At 46.9% G+C, this 19,482-nt stretch overlaps 1 protein-coding gene across 1 annotated transcript; it reads left to right on the forward strand.

Moving 5' to 3' along the window:
- The first annotated feature begins 2,092 nt into the window (after positions 1-2,092).
- Positions 2,093-18,989, forward strand: FCRL3 (Fc receptor like 3). Its single transcript, XM_057315568.1, has 14 exons — positions 2,093-2,193; positions 3,125-3,145; positions 4,151-4,393; positions 4,858-5,115; positions 5,359-5,643; positions 5,946-6,233; positions 6,543-6,821; positions 6,940-7,218; positions 7,573-7,692; positions 13,338-13,365; positions 14,498-14,616; positions 14,827-14,895; positions 16,321-16,352; positions 16,437-18,989. Exons 1-14 carry the CDS (start codon positions 2,130-2,132, stop codon positions 16,560-16,562), a joined length of 2,211 nt encoding a protein of 736 aa, XP_057171551.1. The 5' UTR covers positions 2,093-2,129; the 3' UTR covers positions 16,563-18,989.
- Positions 18,990-19,482: the final 493 nt, after the last annotated feature.

The following is a 19,482-nucleotide window of genomic DNA, read 5'->3' on the forward strand; positions in this document are numbered from 1 at the left end:
GGCTTGCTCCGCCACCTAGAGTAGCCACGGGCTAGAGGATTAGAGCCTGAGCAGTCAACGGGAAAGGACGCACTAAGACCGTAGTCCTTGAAAAGCTCCTGGAGTGAGTAAAGGAAGAGGAGAGGAAGTACTCACCAAACTTGCGTCAAGGCTCGGAGTCCAGAAGAGCAGACTCCAAGCCCCATGTTGGACACCAAATGATGTAAATGATGTGGTTTGAAGTTTTGGGTTTGTGAGAGAATGGCTAAGGAAAAATTCTTGAGACGTTTTTGGCACAAAAAGTGATTTTATTATAACACGGGGCAGGACTTGTGGGCAGAAAGAGCTGCACTGGCGTTGTGATGGGTGACACTATATACTTTCAGGTTTGTGGAGGGAGGTGGGGTAGAGATAAGAGAAGTTTCAAAGGAATGTTGAAGCAAGGCTTTCCAGATGTTGAGGGGCTAGTCGCTGTTAAGATAAGGTTACCCTTCGCGTCTAGCAAAGCATCAGCATTCAGGCAGCCATGAGTTCCTCGAGGAAGGTCACGCGCTGCGTGTCTCAGGGATCTATCAGTGGGCTGCAAGCTGTAAGGAGATTTAATTTAAGCTAGATTTCTCTTGTCTTTGTTCTCCTCATTAGAGACCCAACAGAAGAAAGGACCAGAGAGCTGAAAACAGGTCACCAGAAATATTTCAGTTAGCAGAGCAAAAAGGAAAAAAAGCCCCCATGAGGCATATCAATTCCCACATTGTGAGGATTTCAGAAGAAGGAAGGAAGGACCAGAAAGATAAGGAAATAATGGCCACGAACTCTCCAGAGCAGGGGAGGGAAATGGGCAAACGATGAGAAATGTTTGTGGGGCTGAAACAGGAAATAATTAGGAAAGACCCTTGGACCGCGAGGCTGCAGAGGGCCTCTCTGGGGATGGTCTGCATTGGACACCGGGTTTCTGTGTGAGTGGACAGGGGGTTTCTGTTTATAAGGCAAACGACGCCTGCCTGAAGCCTGGGGAGCCCAGAGCATCCATTGCATGGTGGCAGCCCCTGGCCTCTGGGACTGGGCCAGTGCCTCACCCCATGCTCTTTGTTTCAGAGATCTCTGTTGATCTCACTAACTGACCATTTGGACATCTTGGTCTTCTTTTTTTTCTTCACAAACTTACATTCCTGCTCTTATATTAAATTCTCTGATAAAGAGTAAACCCATGAAACCCGAAGTGCCCTCCTCCTTGACCCCAATAAAAGCAGAAGAACCCCAGACTTGTGGCCTCGCTGTGTGGTCCCAGACATGTCCTGTACTTCCCAGGACATGTGAGTAATCAAGCTCCGCCGCCATGCTTCCCCATGGTTGTTGCGGGGACAATGGCGAGCACCACCAGGACTGGCCCAGGCACAACACTGTTTGTTGACGGGCTGAGACCCCGCAACACAGGCTCCGGTTCGTGGGCTTGTTCACTCATCCTCTAATCTGTGTGGGTCTGAGTGGCACTTGGGGAAGCCTGTTTTGCTAATCTACAGAGGGTTTTTGTTTCTGTTTTTGTTTTTTAAGTAGGCTCGGTGCCAAACGTAGGGCTGGAACTCGTGACCCTGAGGTCAAAAGTTGCATGCTCTACCAACTGAGCCAGTCTGCAAATTTCCATTGTTTTCCTCTTCAGGAACTTCAGGCCAGCTTTATAAAGCTCAAAAGCTTTGACATCTCCTTTGACCCTTTGACTTTGTGGGGCTTACATCATAAAACATACCTTGACACCACTGTCACCAGGCGTGTCTATATTAGGACCTCATTGGACACTAAAGTTTGTATGAATTGAAGGTAAGGAAGGGGGTTTCCATTTGAAAAATGAAGAAAAAGCTATTTGAATATTAGTAAATCCAAAACTTGGCATTTTGTGAGGACCCAAGCACAGCCTTGGAGACATTTTTCTTGACAGATGGGGACCGCTGGAAGGTGGCCACCAACATCGGAAATGGCACCGCTACCAGCCCCGAAAGATAAGCAGCACATAGGGTGGTAGCCACGGTCACATTCTGAGAACACAGGCAACATATGGTTATTTGACTTCCTCTTTCTAATTCTTGTGAGCCTTCTCTGAGTACCACTCTCCGGTCGTCCTTCGCAGATGGGGGAGAAGCCTGGCTTCTGGTGAGATGGGCTTTCCCTGCCGTCGGCCAGGCCAGGTCCCCATGCTTCTGTGGCTGCTGCTGACCCTGGGTGAGTAGGGGCCAGACTGGGACAAGGGTCTAAGTTTCTAATGTCAGCCAGTGGGGGGGAAACCCAGGGGCCTTCTCTCTCTGCTTCTACTTGGGCTTCAGAGACATAACAAGAGGTGGAAAATGAGCAGAACCAGGTTTCCAGGAAAACCAAAAGTCTCCAGAGACCGTGGAGTCTTTTGTGGCCCCCTGGATTCCTACCTGCTTCCTCTCTCACCTCGTAGGAAGCTTGGATTTTTCTCTCTCCCTAGCCACACCTCTAAATCCTCAGAGAAACAATTACTGCCAACACGGGCAAGGGAGGGAAGGTCTGCAGAGCCACACGACTCCCTTCCTGAGATTTTAAGCCAATATTTAACCAGAAATTGAAAAAGTAGGGGGAGGGGCACCTGGGTGGCTCAGTTGGTTAAGCTTCTGCCTTTGGCTCAGGTCTTGCTCCCGAGGTCCTGGGATCGAGCCTCGCGTCAGGCTCCCTCTGCTTCTCTCTCCCTCTGTCTCTCCCCCTGCTTGTGCTCTCGCTCGCTCTCACTCTCTCAAATAAATAAACAAAATCTTTTTAAAAAAAGAAAGAAAGAAAAGGTAGGGGAACAGTGCCTAAGAAATGAGGTGGGGGGGCAGAGATAAAGGCTTTCTCCAAGCCCTTCTCTGCCCCTGCACTGCCCAGTTCAGGCCAGGGAAGAGAGGGAGAGCGAAAGGGAGCACAAGCTCCTACGTGCATAGCAAGAAGACCAGGCACGTGCACAAGAGCCATTGCGTTCATCACAGGCTGTGCCTTTGTGTGGGGCCAGGAGAGGTAGGGATGCGGGGAAACGAATGGGAGGGAGAGCCCGAGAAGGGGCTGTGGCTGGGCTGCTGGGGAATTTCTCAGAGTCTAAGGAGGTGTTGGAACAGCATCACCCCGTGCTAACCTTTAACCCTTGGCTCCCTCACAGCTCCCGGACGAGAGCAGTCAGGTCAGTCTTCCTTTCCCTTTCCTTCCTGCTCTCTGGGCATCAGTCCTCCTGGCCGGCACGCTTGTGCCCGTAAATGGGGGCTGAAGGGATGTGCCAGCCTGAGTCGTGCTGGTGCTCTGGGGTCACACCTGCTACCATGGCTGGTGAGCAGAGCCTCCTGGGATCTCTGCAGCCTTCAGTTCTTTCCCCATCAGTGCAGGGGAAGGAAGCATCTGCAGAGGTAGGAGGCTAATGCCCAGGAGCTTCCATCTGTCCCCTTTCTTCCCTGAGGACCACCCCCCAGAGCCGTATGTTCAAGCTAGAGCCTCCACGACGGGACAGGAGAGCAGCTCCCATTTACAGAGGAAGCGCGGCAGCCAAATCTTTACACGCCTCCGAGGGAGCTCATGCTGTTGTTACACTTCAATTTTCTGGCCCCTCTTGTCAGGTGCAATTTTATATACAAATGTGACTTCTCAAGCAGCCCATGCCTCTCCATTCAAATTCTTTATATCCCTTAGTTTTTTATTGTGTCTGACTTAGATGGAGTGTAGACGAAAGTTGCCTTCCGCATAGAATCTCAAGTTAAACAAAGTTTAAAAGTAATGAAAGCTGAAAAAAACCTGTTGTTCATTATATATGAGCAACCAAGTAGGAAGTGGTTTTTCAGAGTCTAGAAACTACATCCCAGGCCCACCTATACCTTGACAGGAACGTACCGGACAAGAGCATTTCAGAATCAGCCACCTTCAGAGGCCCTCATAGTGTGTCCCCAGCTACACATCCCATCTCCCGAGCTTTTCTGAGCCCACCCCAGGGACCTGAGACCTCTCCCCTATGACACCCACCTGCCCACCTCTGGGCTTGGCAAAGGGGGAGGAAGACAGGTTCTGCCCCAAGCATGTCCCAGGTTGTAGCTGCTCCCTTCCCGATGGGAATCAGCCAAGCTGCAGGTGGGGCCCTCCCTGGGTTCAGTCCACCTGCCATTCATCTTCACCTGACGGCACCTTTCTCTTTCTTGTCCAGGAGCATTTCCAAAAGCTTTTCTTCTCCTCAAACCTCCATGGTCCACAGCCTTCAAAGGAGAGGAAGTGACTCTCATCTGTGAGGATGACCATTCTCCTGCCCAGAGATATACATCTTGGTATCACAACTGGGCTTTCTGGAAAGCCGGCTCTGGAACAATCCAAATATACAAGTCTGGACGTTACACATGCAAGACCCAAAGATCTTCCGTCAGTGACCCCGTGCATGTGGAATTTTTATCTGGTGAGGAAAGAAAGGGGTTTGTCTCTGAAATCCAGCCGCTGGGCACATGTCTGAAGGCGGGGTGAATGCAGGGAACGCAGACAGGGCTGTAAGCAGGCCTGAGGGTATTTGATGAGTTGACCCCAGTGGGAAGAATGAGGAGACAGGGCTGTGGAGGATAGCACACTGTCCGTCTGCATTCGGAGTAACCCAGAAACCACCAGGCAAAACGGGGCTCAGGTCTGAAGAAAGATATGGTAGAAAATTCCTCTTTTAATGATACACATGAGGATTTCTAAAGTATGTTTTGTGAAAATTTGTTCACTACCTAGGGCAAGGGGAGCAAGGGAGTCTTGGGTATTGGGGCCTCGTGGAAATGTTGGTGGGGGACATTCACCAGTGTGTGTAGGGCCGTAGCTCTTCCCTCAAGAGCAGAAACGAGAGTTTGAAGAAACAGATGGAGTATGTTTGTTCACTCTTGGCAGAATGGCTGATCCTCCAGGCCTCGCACCCTGTCTTTGAAGGAGATGATGTACACCTGAGATGCCGGGGGAAGAATGAAGAAGATATTAATGAAAAGATTTACTACAGAAATAAAAAAGAAATTGGTCGTCGTCGTGGCTCAAAGTTCACACTACATTCAGTCTCCCAGGACAATAGCGAATATCATTGTACTGCTTCTGGGGAATCTTTCTGGAGGCCATGGGAAGAAACTTCAAAACCTTTAAAGATCCAAGTTCAAGGTAATGGCTACAATCCTGTTGGTAATTGGTCTTGGCAGGGAAACTGTGTGGGGATCAAAGAGGGGGTGCTCATCAGTGGGGACTTCATGAGAGGCCTTTTCCAAGCATCCATGGGAAGGAGATGGGAGGTGGTTCCCTCTCCATGGGTCCCTACCTCCCGACACTGTGCTGAGAACACAGGTATATCTGTCCAGGAGCTCGGGGTCTCACTGCCCTGGGAACTGTCTTTTTTCTTCTCTCTAGAGCTGTTTCCACGTCCTGTGCTGAGAGTCAGCACCTCCCAGCCCATCGAGGGGAGCCCAATGAACCTGAAATGTGAGACCTGGCTCCCTCCACTGAGGTCACACATTGAACTTCAATTCTGTTTCTTCAGAGAAGATAAGGTCCTGGGATCTGGCTGGAGCAGCTCCCCAGAGCTCCAGATTCCCACCATGTGGAGTGAAGATTCTGGGTCCTACTCATGCCAGGCAAACGCAGTGACTCCCAACATCATTAAAATAAGCCTGAGATCCTGGATACGTGTACAGAGTGAGTGTCTGTGGGGCAGCTTTTCCAGAGTGAGGGCGGGGAGCTCTCTTCTCCTGCTCCCGGAGATAACGAACATGGCAGAGAGGAGCTGCCAGCCATCCCACTATTCCCGGTGCCCATGTTACCTGAGGATGGGAACTGCTCCCTTCGTGATAATGTACACAATCAATTCCTTATTTCCCTCCTTAGACCGCTGCCGATTGCACCTGTTGCTTTTGGCTTACTCTTGGCAATCCCAGCCACTCCTTGGCCCTGCAGCACCTACCTTTGAGACCCTCTCAAGTCCTCCTCTGTCTTCACAGGGATCCCTGTGTCTGATGTGAATCTAGAGATCCAGCCCCCTGGGGGCCAGCTGATTGAAGGAGAAGATCTGGTCCTTATCTGCTCAGTAGCCAAGGGTACAGGGACTGTCACATTCTCCTGGCACCGGGAGGGCACGGAGAGGAGCTTGGGCAGGAAGACGCAGCGTGCCCTGTCTGCAGAGCTGCGGATAGCTGCGGTGAGGGAGCAGGACGCTGGGAGGTACTACTGTGCGGCCGACAACATGCACGGCCCCATCCTCAGTAGACGGATCAGAGTCACACCGAGAAGTAAGTTCCTCATTCTTTCACTCAACCTTGTCCCCAAGCCAGGGCTTAGGTTCTCTGTCAGCCATAAGGATCTCCTGAAGGAGGCAAGGAACAGAGGTGTGAGGATTTAAATGTCAACCAAGGCAAAGATGGAAAGTAAGGTGAGACAATTTACTTCTTGTGGAGAAGACTGAGTAGTAATGAAAACAAAATTATCCAGGATCCCTCCTCATGGTTCAAGGAATACATCTACTTTTAGGCTCCTCGAGTGGAGCCATTGATCTGTTACAGTGTCAAGGACCCTCTCTGACGGCCCCCTGTCTCCCTCAGTTCCAGCGTCCCGCCCTGTCCTCACCCTCAGGGCACCCAGAACCCGGGCCATGGTCAAGGACACGGTGGAGCTTCGCTGTGAGGCCCAGAGGGGCTCTCCCCCGATCCTGTACCGGTTTTATCACGAGAATGTCACCCTGGGGAGCAGCTCGGCCCCCTCTGGAGGAGGAGGGTCCTTCAACCTCTCTCTGACCACAGAACATTCTGGAAACTACTCCTGTGAGGCCGACAATGGCCTGGGGCCCCAGCGCAGCGAGGCGGTGCCACTTTCCGTCTCAGGTGAGACATGTCCTGATCCCAGGTCCATATTCCTACTACTAAATTATGCTGGATATTTCCTTTATTATCTGGTATACATATTCAATTAAACCCTCCAATGAACTATTTCCTCCTTCAGTTCCAGTGTCTCGCCCCATCCTCACCCTCAACCCTGCCGGGGCCCAGGCTGTGGTGGGAGATTTGTTAGAGCTTCGCTGTGAGGCCCAGAGCGGCTCTCCCCCGATCTTATACTGGTTTTATCACGAGGATGTCACCCTGGGGAGCAGCTCGGCCCCCTCTGGAGGAGGAGCGTCCTTCAACCTCTCTCTGACCGCAGAACATTCTGGAAACTACTCCTGTGGGGCTGACAATGGCCTGGGGGTCCAGCGCAGTTACATGGTGACACTCAACCTCACAGGTGGGTTGGGGGTACCTGAGCTACGGGTTAGCGTGAAGGTCAATAAAATATTTTTCCTACAGACTGTACAAATTCTACCAGCGTCAAAGGGTTTTTGAACATGGGCACCAAGGCTTGGGGCTTCTAGAGATTGTCCTGATTTCATGGGGGAAGGAAAGGGAATACATTTCAATCTTAGATGCTAACAATCATGTGCCATTTTTTTGAAAGTTACGAAGTATACTGGAGATACTTCAAATGGAGGAATCAGAACCTGGAAGAAAACTGCCCTGATAGATCTCTAGCCCCCACCTACATGTTGTCTAAGTCAAACACTTTTGCCACCGGAACTCAAATATAGGTCTTCCCACTTAGAGTTTTCCACGAACAAAGTAATCCACATCACTGTGGGCGTCATCGGGTGCCTGCTAAGCATGCTTGTCCTTGCTGCTAGTGCTTCTTTGGTGAGTCACTTCAGGACCCAAAGGAAATCAGGTGGGTGTCTATGTCTTACCCTTGGATGTTGTGACTTTGGCCGTTGCTATAATGATTTGGACTTGTGTGGTGCATTCTATTAAGGTCATTATTTTCTTCCAAATAGTAGACCCTCAGTTCTATTCACTGGCACTCTGTAGGCAATAGTGACAAAAAGGTAGAATGCATTTCTCAATGAAGTTGTTACTCCATGTGTGTAATTTGAGATTTAAGTCAGGTAGCAGAATTTTGTTTCCAATTAAAAATTTGAAAGGTAAGTATTTACTGTTCCACCCCTGGTTCAAAGCTTACTGAGAACAAAAGGAATAATAATAAACAGTCTTCCATTTGTAACAACAAAACTAGGTAATAGCCATGGTGCAAACCATAAACTCTGAGATTTGAGTTCCAGTTAAATATTGTGAAATTTAGAAAATTAATAGAGTCGCTGAGAATGAAATTAAATTTCAGTTTTTTATTATTGCTAGTATAGATTGTATAGAAATACAATTAATTTTTTATATTGATCTTATATCCTGCAACCTCGCTATATACATACTTATTAGTTCCAATCTGTTTTGTAGATTCCATCAGATTTTCTACATAGGTGATTCTGTCACCTTTCCAATCTGGGTTACTTTTCTTTCTTTCTTTCTTTCTTTCTTTCTTTCTTTCTTTCTTTCTTTCTTTCTTTCTTTCTTCCTTCCTTCCTTCCTTCCTTCCTTCCTTCCTTCCTTCTTTCTTTCTTTCTTTCTTTCTTTCTTTCTTTCTTGCCTTAATGCACTGGCTAGCACCGCCTATACAATGCTGAATAGAAGTGGTGAGAGCAGACATGCTGGTCTTGTTCCTGATCTTAGGGGAAAGTATTTGGTCTCTCATCATTTAATATGATAATGTTAACTGTGGATTTTTTATAGATGTTCCATATTAGACTAAGGAAGTCCCTACTATTTGTAATTTGCCAAGAGTTTTTATAGGAAAAATGTTTGTCAAATGTTTTTTCTACATTGATTGAGATGATCATATGATTTTCTTTTCTAGTCTATTGATACGGATTTTGAAATTTGAACGTTAAAACAGCCTTGCATTTGTGAGGTCAACTTCACTTGGTCATGATTGTTGAATTTGACTCGGTATAATTGTGTTAAGAATGTTTGCAACTCCGTTCGTGGGGGATGTTGCTTGGTAGCTTTATATTCTTGTCATAACTTTGTCTAACTTGATGTCAAGGTAACACCCACTTAGTTACCACTTCCAGTATTTGTCATTCCTTTTTGTGTCTCCATATTTCCATATGGTATCATTTTCTTTCTGCCTGAAGTACTTTTCACATTTCTTACAGTATGGGTCTGCTGGTGAACGTGACTGGTCGTGTCGCTAAAGTCTGTTATATCCTTACTGATTTTCTACTTGATCTATCAATTATTGAAATTGCCAACCTAATTATGCATTTATCCATCTCTTCTTGCAATTCTATCAAGTTTTGCTTCAGGTATTTTGAAGTTCTTTTATTAAGTGCATAAATGTTTATAATTGTATATGTTTTTGATAAAATGACCACCTTATCCTTGTGAAATGGTTTTTTTTTAAAGATTATATTTATTTATTTATTTGACAGAGAGAGAGGCAGTGGAGGGAACACAAGCAGGGGGAGTGGGAGAGGGAGAAGCAGGCTTCCCGCTGAGCAGGGAGCCTGATGCGGGGCTCAATCCTGGAACGCTGGGATCATGACCTGAGCCAAAGGCAGACGCTTAACAACTGAGCCACCCAGGTGCCCCTGAAATGATATTTTTATCCCTGGTAGTGACATTTACTCTGAAATAGTCTTTGATATTAATGTATTAATATAAGTAGTGTTAACATGGTATTTCTTTTTTTTTTAATATTTTATTTATGTATTTGAGAGAGAGAGTGAGAGAGACAGCATGAGCAGGGGAGGGTCAGAGGGAGAAGCAGACTCCCCACTGAGTGAGGAGCCTGATGCGGGACTCAATTCTGGGACTCTGGGACTGTGACCTGAGTTGAAGGCAGACACTTAACTGACTGAGCCACCCAGGTACCCTAACATGGTATTTTTTTATCCATCTTTTCACTTGTAACCTATTTGGGCCCTTATATTTAAAGCATTTTTTAGAAATAGATAGTATATAGTTAATTCTTGCTTTTTATCCAATATGATGGTCTCTACCTTTTAACTAAGCTGTTAAACCATTTACATTAATGGGATGATAATATTAGGTTTAAGTCCATTATTTTGCTATTTGTTCTCTATTTGTTCCATCTGTTCTTTGTTTTCCTTTCCTTTTTTTTCCTACCTTCTTTTAGACCAATTGAGTATTTTTTATGATTCCATTTTTTCCCTTTGTTGGCTTATTAGGTATATAATTCTTTGTTTTGTTTACCTTACTGGTTGTTTTAGCATTTATAGTATAGATATCTAACTTACCACAGTCTATCTTCAAGTGACATTAGATCACTTCACATATAGTGTAAGAATATTACCATCATGGGGCGCCTGGGTGGCTCAGTTGGTTAAGCATCTAACTCTTGATTTTGGCTCAGGTTGTGATCTCAGGGTCGTGGGATCAAGCCCCTTATTGGGCTCCACGCTCAGCCACGAGTCTGCGTCTGCATGAGATTCTTTCTCCCTCTTCCTCTGCCCCTCCCCCCACTCGCTTTCTCTCTAAGAAAGTAAGTAAATAAATAAATAAACAAAATCTTAAAAAAAAGAGACTATTCCATCATGTACTCCATTTCTTCCCTCTTAGCTACAGTGCTATTATTTTTGAAAACACTTACCTGTTGAAGAGACCTAAGTAAAATTTAAGAATCTTACATATTTACTTGAGTAGTTTCCACTTCTGATGTCCTTCCTTCTTTTTTGTATCTCCGTATTTCCATCTGGTATTATTTTCTTTCGCCCAAAATATTTCTTTTAACATTTCTAATAGTATGGGACTGCTGGTGATGAATTAGTTCAGCTTTTATATGTCTGTTAAAGTCTTTGTTTCGCATTCATTTGAGAAAGATGCTTTTGCTGTTGTAGAATTATAGGTTGGGATTGTTTTCTTCTTTAAGTATTTTAAAGAGGTTGCTTTACTGCCTTCCTGTGTGTATTGTTTCTGACAAGAAATATGCTGTCATCCTTTGTTCTTCTGTGACTGTGGTTTTTTTCTCTCTAAATGTCTTTTCGTGGATCAGGGATTCTTGAATTACTGAACTTTTTTATTCAGTGTCTTGGGTGCCTGTAAGGTTTCAATACTTTATATTTTGGGATTACTAAAACTTTATTTTCTGTCTGCCTCTCACTTGGCATAACATGGTATTTCCTTTTCTGTCAGACCAAATGCTTCTGTTCTCCCTTTCTTAGGGCTTCTATTGAAAATCAAGCAAGCAAACAAACAGATAAATAGAACATTTGGGTCTCAGTTTAATGAAAAAACGTACATATTTTTCTTAATGATGCTGGACAAGCACTGTCTTCTTATCCTTTTCTTTTCAGGTCAATCAATGAGCCTCTGTCTTGTTTCTTTGCATGAAAAATGGCACCGACATTTTATGACTTATATTTTAAAGCTACTTGGTATTTTCTTAAATAACATTACATATAAAATTAAATGTGTATATCATTTTTTAAAAATATATAAAGAGAGTAAAAGCACTAACCGTAATAGTACTCATCATAAAATGTATCATTCATTTAGAGCCCTTGACTCCATATTCTCTTCACTGCACCTTGGTGACCTATGGAAGCCTGGTCACACCTCCTACTTCAAACTCCTCCTCCAAAACTACTTTTCTCTTTAATCACCTATGTTTGTGTCACTTATTAATTAGAAACATACTAGAAGTGCCGACATTAAAACCTTACTGTTGAAGTTAATAATCAAAAAATAGATTGCTCAGTCAATACAACAACCAACACGGGGAAGTCAAGATTAGCGACTATCACTTTATGTGACCCGTGAGAACAGGAGCCCAGGCAGTTCTGACCCCCAGATCTAGAGGAAGTGTTGTTTTAAACAGCAAACTTAGTAAGAAGTTCTGACAGTCGACCAATCAGAGGGTATCTGCCCTTCTCATCTCAAAATCTTGCCCACTGTACTTCCCTTATAGCAAAGTCTTCTTTCTCTTTATCCACCAGCTTTCTCAGGGAGCTCAGCCCTTTCCATTTTTTCTAAAAGAGAATTCTGTCAGCTCCTTAAGCCTGAGTTTATCCGAGCAGTTACCAAAGGGAGCGATAAATGTATTGACTCTGTGATTGAACTGCCTGCATGAAAATTCCAGCAATGTAACTTGCCCAATACTTAGTATTTGGCAGGTAAATTAAACTCTCCAAACCCCAGTTTCTTTATGGTGGTAATAATAGTATCTGCCATTTTGGTGCTATCTCTGTAAGCTGCTTAGCACTGCTCCTGGCCCACACGTCTTCAGTGACATTAGCTGGTGTTATGTAAATAGCCAGCTTCTGGGTCTATTCTCCCTTTTACAAATGAGGAGAGGAACTGACTTGCAGACACACGCTGAGACTTAGATACCCCACGCACAAGAGACGACAGGCCCTGTCGACTGATGGGAATCACAAATGCTCTAGGGAGGGATCATGCCCCTGCAGTTTAACTTCCGGTTTGCAGACATCAATCAGTCATTTTTCATGAGGATGCTTACTTGGGGCGATGACTCCTGGTCTCCAAGCCCAGTGAGACAGCTAGACAGCCATGGATAAATAAGCAACAGTCAACAATGGGAAAGTAAGAGGAGTCCTGCCAAAAGATTTCAGTGTTTCACTGAGGAAGGAAAACGGCCATATTTTCAAGGCTGATGGAGAAGCCTTCCAGATCAGGTTTCCATGTAATCACCTGTTACAGAATTGTCAACTTGCCATTTTTTTAGTCCTCAAAGTACATACTTTAATTTGTTCAGTTGCTGAACAAACCTTTAATGGATATTGTCAACATTCTAGCCACTGGGAATATAAAAATAATTAAGACGAAGTTGCAGCCTCAAGTAACACACTCTTTCATGATGGAGAGAGTTGGAGGGAAATATGCAAATAGGTAATTGCCATCCAGTATGATGACTTTACTACTGCAGGGTTCTTTGAGCGTGGAGATAGGTCACTTCATACAGCTCTCTGGCCCCCGGGAAAGCCCTGGAGGCGGAAAGATCAGTTGGAGTCAGCCAGGTGAAGGAGAAGGAAAGAAGGGGTATGGAGAAAGCAGTATGTACCCATGGTGGATGGGTTTGCAAGGACCACAGGTGCAGAGGTCTAAGGTTGTTACGGGAGCCCTATTAATTCACACTGTGTAAGAACTCTGTCTCTGGTCTGCATCGCCAAGGCCACAGTCAGGAAAGAGAAGAGGAAGAGGGAAAGCAGTGGGCCCAGAGTTAAATACGGAATTGTGTTTCTTGTGCTACTCGGCCACACCTCCTTAGAGTGCATGCGACTTTGACCGACTGAATAAGTATGATTCTGGGCAGCTATCTTTCCAGCCCCACCTTCCTCCTCGGTAATATGCCACGGTGGGGAGGGGTAGAGCCAGATGTTCTCTAAGATTTGCCATAGCTGAAACCTAGAATGAATCTGATTTCCAGGAAAGGGCATTCTAATGTACAGAACACTACCTACACAGCTCACTTACCTTCAGTGATCCTTTGTTTTTCAGGAGGACTCCCTACCACCGGAACACCCAGGTGAGGTCTCTGCTGCTTGTGCTGACAACGTTGTCATGGTTTATTCATACCCACAAGACAGGGACACAGAATTATAGGCACATTAAAAAAATATTTGCCTGGACTTCCTATTAACATTTTCAAATTCTTACAAAATCCAAAAATGTGATTCGGAAAGCCACTTTCAGCCGTATTTATGAATAATACTCACTTAGAGCTATGCATACACAGAACTCATGTCATTTGCTCTCCACGTTAATCTCTCTCTTCCTTAAATGCGCCCTGGCACAGAGCTGACCACTCACACCTTAACGGCATCGTCTGTCACAGGGCTGCACCCCGCTCTTCCCCGGCTCACCTCTCCACCACACACTCACTCAGGACATACTTACTGAATGCTGGCAATGTTCCATTCACAATATTAACTGCAGAATGAAACAGAAGCGGGGGGAAAAAAAACCGCTCTTGGCCCAGAGAGTCCTCATGGTGTCTTATAGGAAAGGTAGATTACCATAATATGAGAGGGAACATTGAAAAGGACCTTTTAAAAAAGGCAAAGGTCAAGTTCTATGGGAATGCAAAAGTGTGTATCCGTGTTTAAACATTTAAATTTTTGAGAACAATAAAAAATTAGGCAGATATAACTGTTTACCAAAAAACCTTGAGACTGTGCACTTTTGCTCACTGACCTTGACTTACCCTCCCTCCCTGTAATGCTATCTTGGGCTGCACGTCGCGTCACACATGCCTTCTGAGTTCCCTTGAGAGAGCCATGCAGACTCAGGGTAGGCCGCCATGATATTTTTTAAAATATTGTATTTATTTATTGTTTGAGAGAGAAGGAGAGAGAGACCGTGAGTGAGCGTGAGCCGGGAGAGGGCAGAGAGAAGGAGGGAGTTCTCAGAGACAGAATCCCAAGCAGACTCCACACTGAGCATGGAGACTGACGTAGGGCTCGATTTCACCACCCCGAGATTATGACCTTGGCCAAAATCAAGAGGTCGACACTTAACCAACTGAGCCACCCAGGCGCCCCCACAGCCATGGTATTTTTACATGGACCGCAGTGGGCTCCTCCCGGACACTAGTCTTCCTGAGACTCGGTATGATCCACAGATCCTTCTCTCCCTGTGTCTCTCTCTGTCTGTCACAGTTACAGTCCCAAGGAGCATCGGAAGCCTTCCTGGTCCGGACCCCCCCGCACAGACCCCCAAAGGCCCACCCCCTGTGAGCCGCCAGCCCTGATGGAGCTGGAGCCCGTGTACAGCAATGGTGAGGGTTTTCTAAGCAGTCCGGGGCTCCAGGGATGAGCCAGGGTTGGGGGAGAGATTGAGGAAGTGCCCATGACTGAGCCACACTCAACTTGACAATGACATTCATGGCGCTGTGTCTGAGACAGAAGCTGGTTATGAACTGAGTGGCTGAGAAGAGTCTAGATTGTGGGCTCTTGACTACAGCTAGCTGTCATCTATTCTCTCACAGTGGGTCCTGGAGATGACAACCTGGTCTATTCCCAGATCTGCAGCAGCCAGCATTCAAAGGAAAATCCAGGTGAGACACCTTCCAGACAAGTGGAGGTGAGGCGGCCGTGTGTGACTGGATCCACGAGGCGGCCTCTGATCGGGCCTCTCAGATACGAGTGGGACACGGAAAGAAGGCATCCTCTCCTCCCTCGCAGCCATCCTATGGCTGTGTCCCTTCCCACGGACCCGTGTGCACTGCCACCAGACCCCACACACTCTCTGGGGACAGACACTATTGTTTCCCACAAACGTACCAGTAACATCTAGTGCGGTGCTTCGAAAACTAGGGGCCTCTTCAAATAGCGTTCTGAAAGAATGTATGACCAGTGATTACTGGGGTCAGCCTCTCGTAACCTGATGTGTAGACGATCATAATTCTCCCAACTGGCGTATTTATTTCTCATCTCGTCCTCCTCTAGCCCCCAACACTCTGTCTCCAGCACGGTCCCTCTGATATGCCCTGCTGTTCACACCCCGGCCCAGGTTAACTGCCTCGGTGGCTCTTCGTTCCACAGCTGGACCCTTGCCTCCCCCTGCGCATCGGCCCCTCCTCAAAGCTCCATCCTCACCCCAGCCGCGTTGACCCTTCCCATTTTCCTGATCATACTGGGCTGTTGCATGCTTTGGTGCTCTTGTGTCTCTGTCCCAATTCGTCCTTACCCCCACCTAGTTTACCCGGCGGCCCCTACTCACATGTCAGGACATAGTTCGGGGACCTCTGTGAAACTTCCCGCCAGCTCTCCCTGCGTTCGAGCCTGGGAGGATGGGTTACCCTTAGGGCAACAACAGAGTTCAGTACGGGTTTCTATCTTGGTGCCCATCGTACTTGTTGCATACATTTATACATCGTCGTTCACCTTAAAATTGTAGGCTCCTGGGGTACATGGACCGAGTTTGTGTTGTTTCTCTGTCCTTGTAGCTTATCAGTGCTTCATAGTAGGTCATTGTTCACTGAGTGCTTATTGGCTAAATAAATAAAAGAGATCCCGAGGACCCTTGGAAAGATAGAAGAAACACACACTGAATTTTCTTAATGCTTCACTGCGGATCTTCACCGGGAATTTGCTGTGTGGCCTTAGAATGCCAACCCCCTCTCCAGCCTCCTCCACTTTCCTTGCATGGAGCCAACCCCGTGTGCCTCTTTTCCCCAATCAGTGCAGTCACAGAGGCCCTGAACGGGGTGGGCTGGGAGCATAGGGACCGCTTTGCTGGGGTGATGAGCAGTGGAGAGAGAAGGAAATCATCAGAAAAGTCACTCTGGGCATTTGGTGGACAGGGGAAAGGTTCTATCCGTGTATGGGGTTGGGGTACTCTGAGGCTTGGAAGAATCCAGCAGAGAAAACCATCGAGAGCTGAGTCCGCAGAGGAGAGATTTTGAAATGCGTTGAGTGTGTTGTAGGTTGGAATACGTCACCCACAGTCTAATACTTTTCTTCCCTCCTCCGTCCAACAGCACGTGCACCAAGGACACATTGGAAGGATGAGGTGGGTCCCCCTTTCCAGCTCCCTCTCCCCTCTGCTCCTCCTCGCCTGTACTAAGGTACTTACTGTTTGTGGGGTTCCCACCAGGAACCCGCAATCATCTATTCAGAGGTGAAAAAGGCGCACCCAGATGACCCTGAAGGGCAGGCCCACGAAGATGCTGCAGGAAACTATGAGAATGTCTCCTGTGCACCACCGGCCCTGGACTGCTAGCCCCTACCCAGGGTGGCGCTCAGGGACCCTGGGAGCAGCCTATGCCTTCCCCCTGTTCTCCGCAACCACGCACCCTCCGCCCGTCCAGGAGGCTGGGAGAGAGGTCTGCCCCACCCCGCCGTGCCTGAACCTGTGTGCGCTCTGGGAACAGAAGGGGCATTCCAGTAAACACTGCATTTCTTCACAGGAGAGACACGTGGGAAGGCAGGGCCGGTGGGCCTTTACCTCCTGGGCCCGTGGAACAGAGGAGGAAGGGTGAATGGTCTAGCCAGGACTGCGAGGGTACAGTCATGACCATGTGCTCAAAGTGGAATCGAAAGCTTCGAATGTGCCATCTCTTCGCAAGCAATTTGCTCTAAATACTTTGTTTCCCTTTTTTAGATAGACAGCTGGTAAATGACTGATGATGATGACGTCAACGAGTAAGATCAGTACAGATACAGGACACACGCACCCCGATGCACTCAGAATTTGGGGCCTTCACCAGTCTTCCTCTCTCCCAAGATCAAACTTCCCCGGTACCAGTAGCAGCCGAGTTTTGCTGTTTAATTGTTCAACATCCACCATTTGGAGGCTCCAGAAATCAGCGCCCGCCCTGGAAGCCCAGGGGGGCCGGTGACTCTCAGGACTCGGGGGGCAAAGCCTAGTGTCACTCAAGAGCCCACGTGGCCTGAGCCGGTCGGGGCAGTAAGGACGCAGGCAGTTAGTGGGCCCACGGGAGACACCATTCTCACTGCCCACCGACTCCCACCGTGGGAGCAAACATTTAAAAAGCGTGCCGTCTGGGCGGAAGGCTCTGGAAAAGCAGCAGAGTTGCTCTGAGCAGCTTCTATCCATGTGGAATACCTGGAGTCGTGAGCCTGTGACACCTGGGGTGACACGGAACTTTTTATCGCTGTAAAAACAATAGGTCTTAGCGAGCTGGTGTGTTCACTGAGGACAGGTAGACATCAGCTGATACACGTCACAGACAGCGTGGATTTGACACCTGCCCTGTTTATGACTTCAAGTAAAGAACAGAGTGAGGCTTTGCAAACCTTTGGAACAGCAAGAATAACAAGTACTAAGTGTATTTCAAATGTTATTCCTTTCCTTGTGGGTGTCAGAAGCTCAGGCAACGGGAAGTGTAACATAGAGCAAAATGTAAATCCAGTTTGAGGTTTTAGTCTTAGCCTCATGAATTTGGCTAGCAAGCTACTTTGCTGAGGGAAAAAACGTGATGTCCTTCATGAAGAGGGAATACATATTTTCTTACGAAAGAGGGACTTATATGTCTTGTTTCCATAATGCTCTCCAGAATGTGTGCCTGGCCTTGAGAGAGAGCAAGAAATCCAGGTGTAATCTTTGTCTATGCTTAAATTTGGCCCCGAATGCCTCCCGACTTTGGGCTCCAGGAAGAATAGAGCCAGAAAGGGGGAGAGGGACATGCCACGAGGTGCCAGCTGTGGGAAACCCATCTGGAGGGGGATGACAAGAGGCAGAGTCCCCGAGGGAGAGAGACAGCATCAAGGCACCATCCCGGGGCCGGTAAGAGTCAGTCTGCAGGAGGGCACGTCAGCCGTGGAACAGTCACCAGGATGGCAGCCGCTTGGGTGGACAAGATCAGTGATGCCAGCAAGAGATGGGGACCGCGAGGGGCTCTCTGGTGCACAGAACTGTCTGACGGGGCACAGACCCTCCTCCCAGAACTCCTTATCCAGGTCCTCAAACTGAGAGCAAACAGTACCTGTGAGCAGTTGGGAGAGTCTGAGGAATAACTGGGAGAATATCCAAGAGGAAGGCACACCTCCAGCTAGTCAGGATGGTAGCATTTAAGGCCTCAAGCTCTAAGACATGACTATAATTTCTTTCTTTCTTTTTTTTAATCTTTTTTAAATTTTTTAAATCTTTTTTATCTTTTTTTATTTTTTAATCTTTTTTAAATTTTTAAAAATTTTTATAATTTCTTTCTTAACATCATATTGATTTTATTTATTTACAAATGTCTTGAAGAATAATTTATACGCAATAAATCACGCATGTCTAAAGTATACAATTTGATGTTTTGGAAGATACACGCATCCACGAAACCACCACAGTCAGGATCCCACCCATCTCCATCACACCCCAGGGTTCTCCTGCTCTCAGGAGCGCCTCTTTCCCTCCACACTGGCTCAGGCCACCACGAGACGCATCCCGTCACTATAGATTAGAGCGCATTTTCTAAAGTTGTATGTAAATAGGATCATACAGCATACACTCCTTGGGGCCTGGCTTCACTTACTAAGCAAAAGAATGCTGAGACTCCTTCACATTGTTTCAAACAGCTGCAACACATTCCTTTTTCTTGCTAGATAACATGCCATTGGATAGACCACATTTCCATTATCCGTCTGTCTGTAAATGGACATTTGCATTGTTTCATTCGTCATTAGTAAAAATAAAACCGCTATGAAATCACATGCAAGTGTTTGTGTGGACATGTTTCCATTGCTCCTTTGAAAATACCGGGGGTATAATTGCTGAGTCACGTAGCAGATTTATGTTTAAGGCTTTAAGAGGCTTGATACTCTTTTCCAAAACAGCGGTACCGTGTCCCAGCCCCGCGAGCCCTGAGAGACAGCTACTGTAGCTTCACGCCCTTGCCAACACCTGGCATGTGCAGTCTTGAACTTGACCGTTGCCGAGTGTGTGCTTCCGTGCAGTGTGATCTCACCGCGGTTCTAATTTCCCTGGCAATCCGTGGCGCTCATTCTCGTCACAAGTCCTTGCTGGCTCTGCAGGTCTTCTGCGAAGGGTCTGTTCACAACTTTCACTTCTTTATTGGGATATTTGTCTTCTTATCTTTGAATTGCAAGAGTTTGGTGTCTTTCGTTTTTTATTCTGGCCTGATTTACATGTTGCGAGCATCTTCTCTATGTCTGTAGCTTTCTGTTCATTT

Source organism: Ursus arctos, unplaced genomic scaffold (assembly GCF_023065955.2).
Source record: "Ursus arctos isolate Adak ecotype North America unplaced genomic scaffold, UrsArc2.0 scaffold_2, whole genome shotgun sequence".
Classification (NCBI taxonomy): Eukaryota; Metazoa; Chordata; class Mammalia; order Carnivora; family Ursidae; genus Ursus; species Ursus arctos.

Coding starts and splice junctions, on each gene's coding strand:
- FCRL3 (XM_057315568.1), top strand. CDS start 2,130: ATGGGCTTTCCCTGCCGTCGGCCAGGCCAGGTCCCCATGCTTCTGTGG. Junction 4,394..4,857: donor GCATGTGGAATTTTTATCTG/GTGAGGAAAGAA, acceptor CACTCTTGGCAG/AATGGCTGATCCTCCAGGCC. Junction 6,822..6,939: donor GGTGCCACTTTCCGTCTCAG/GTGAGACATGTC, acceptor TTCCTCCTTCAG/TTCCAGTGTCTCGCCCCATC.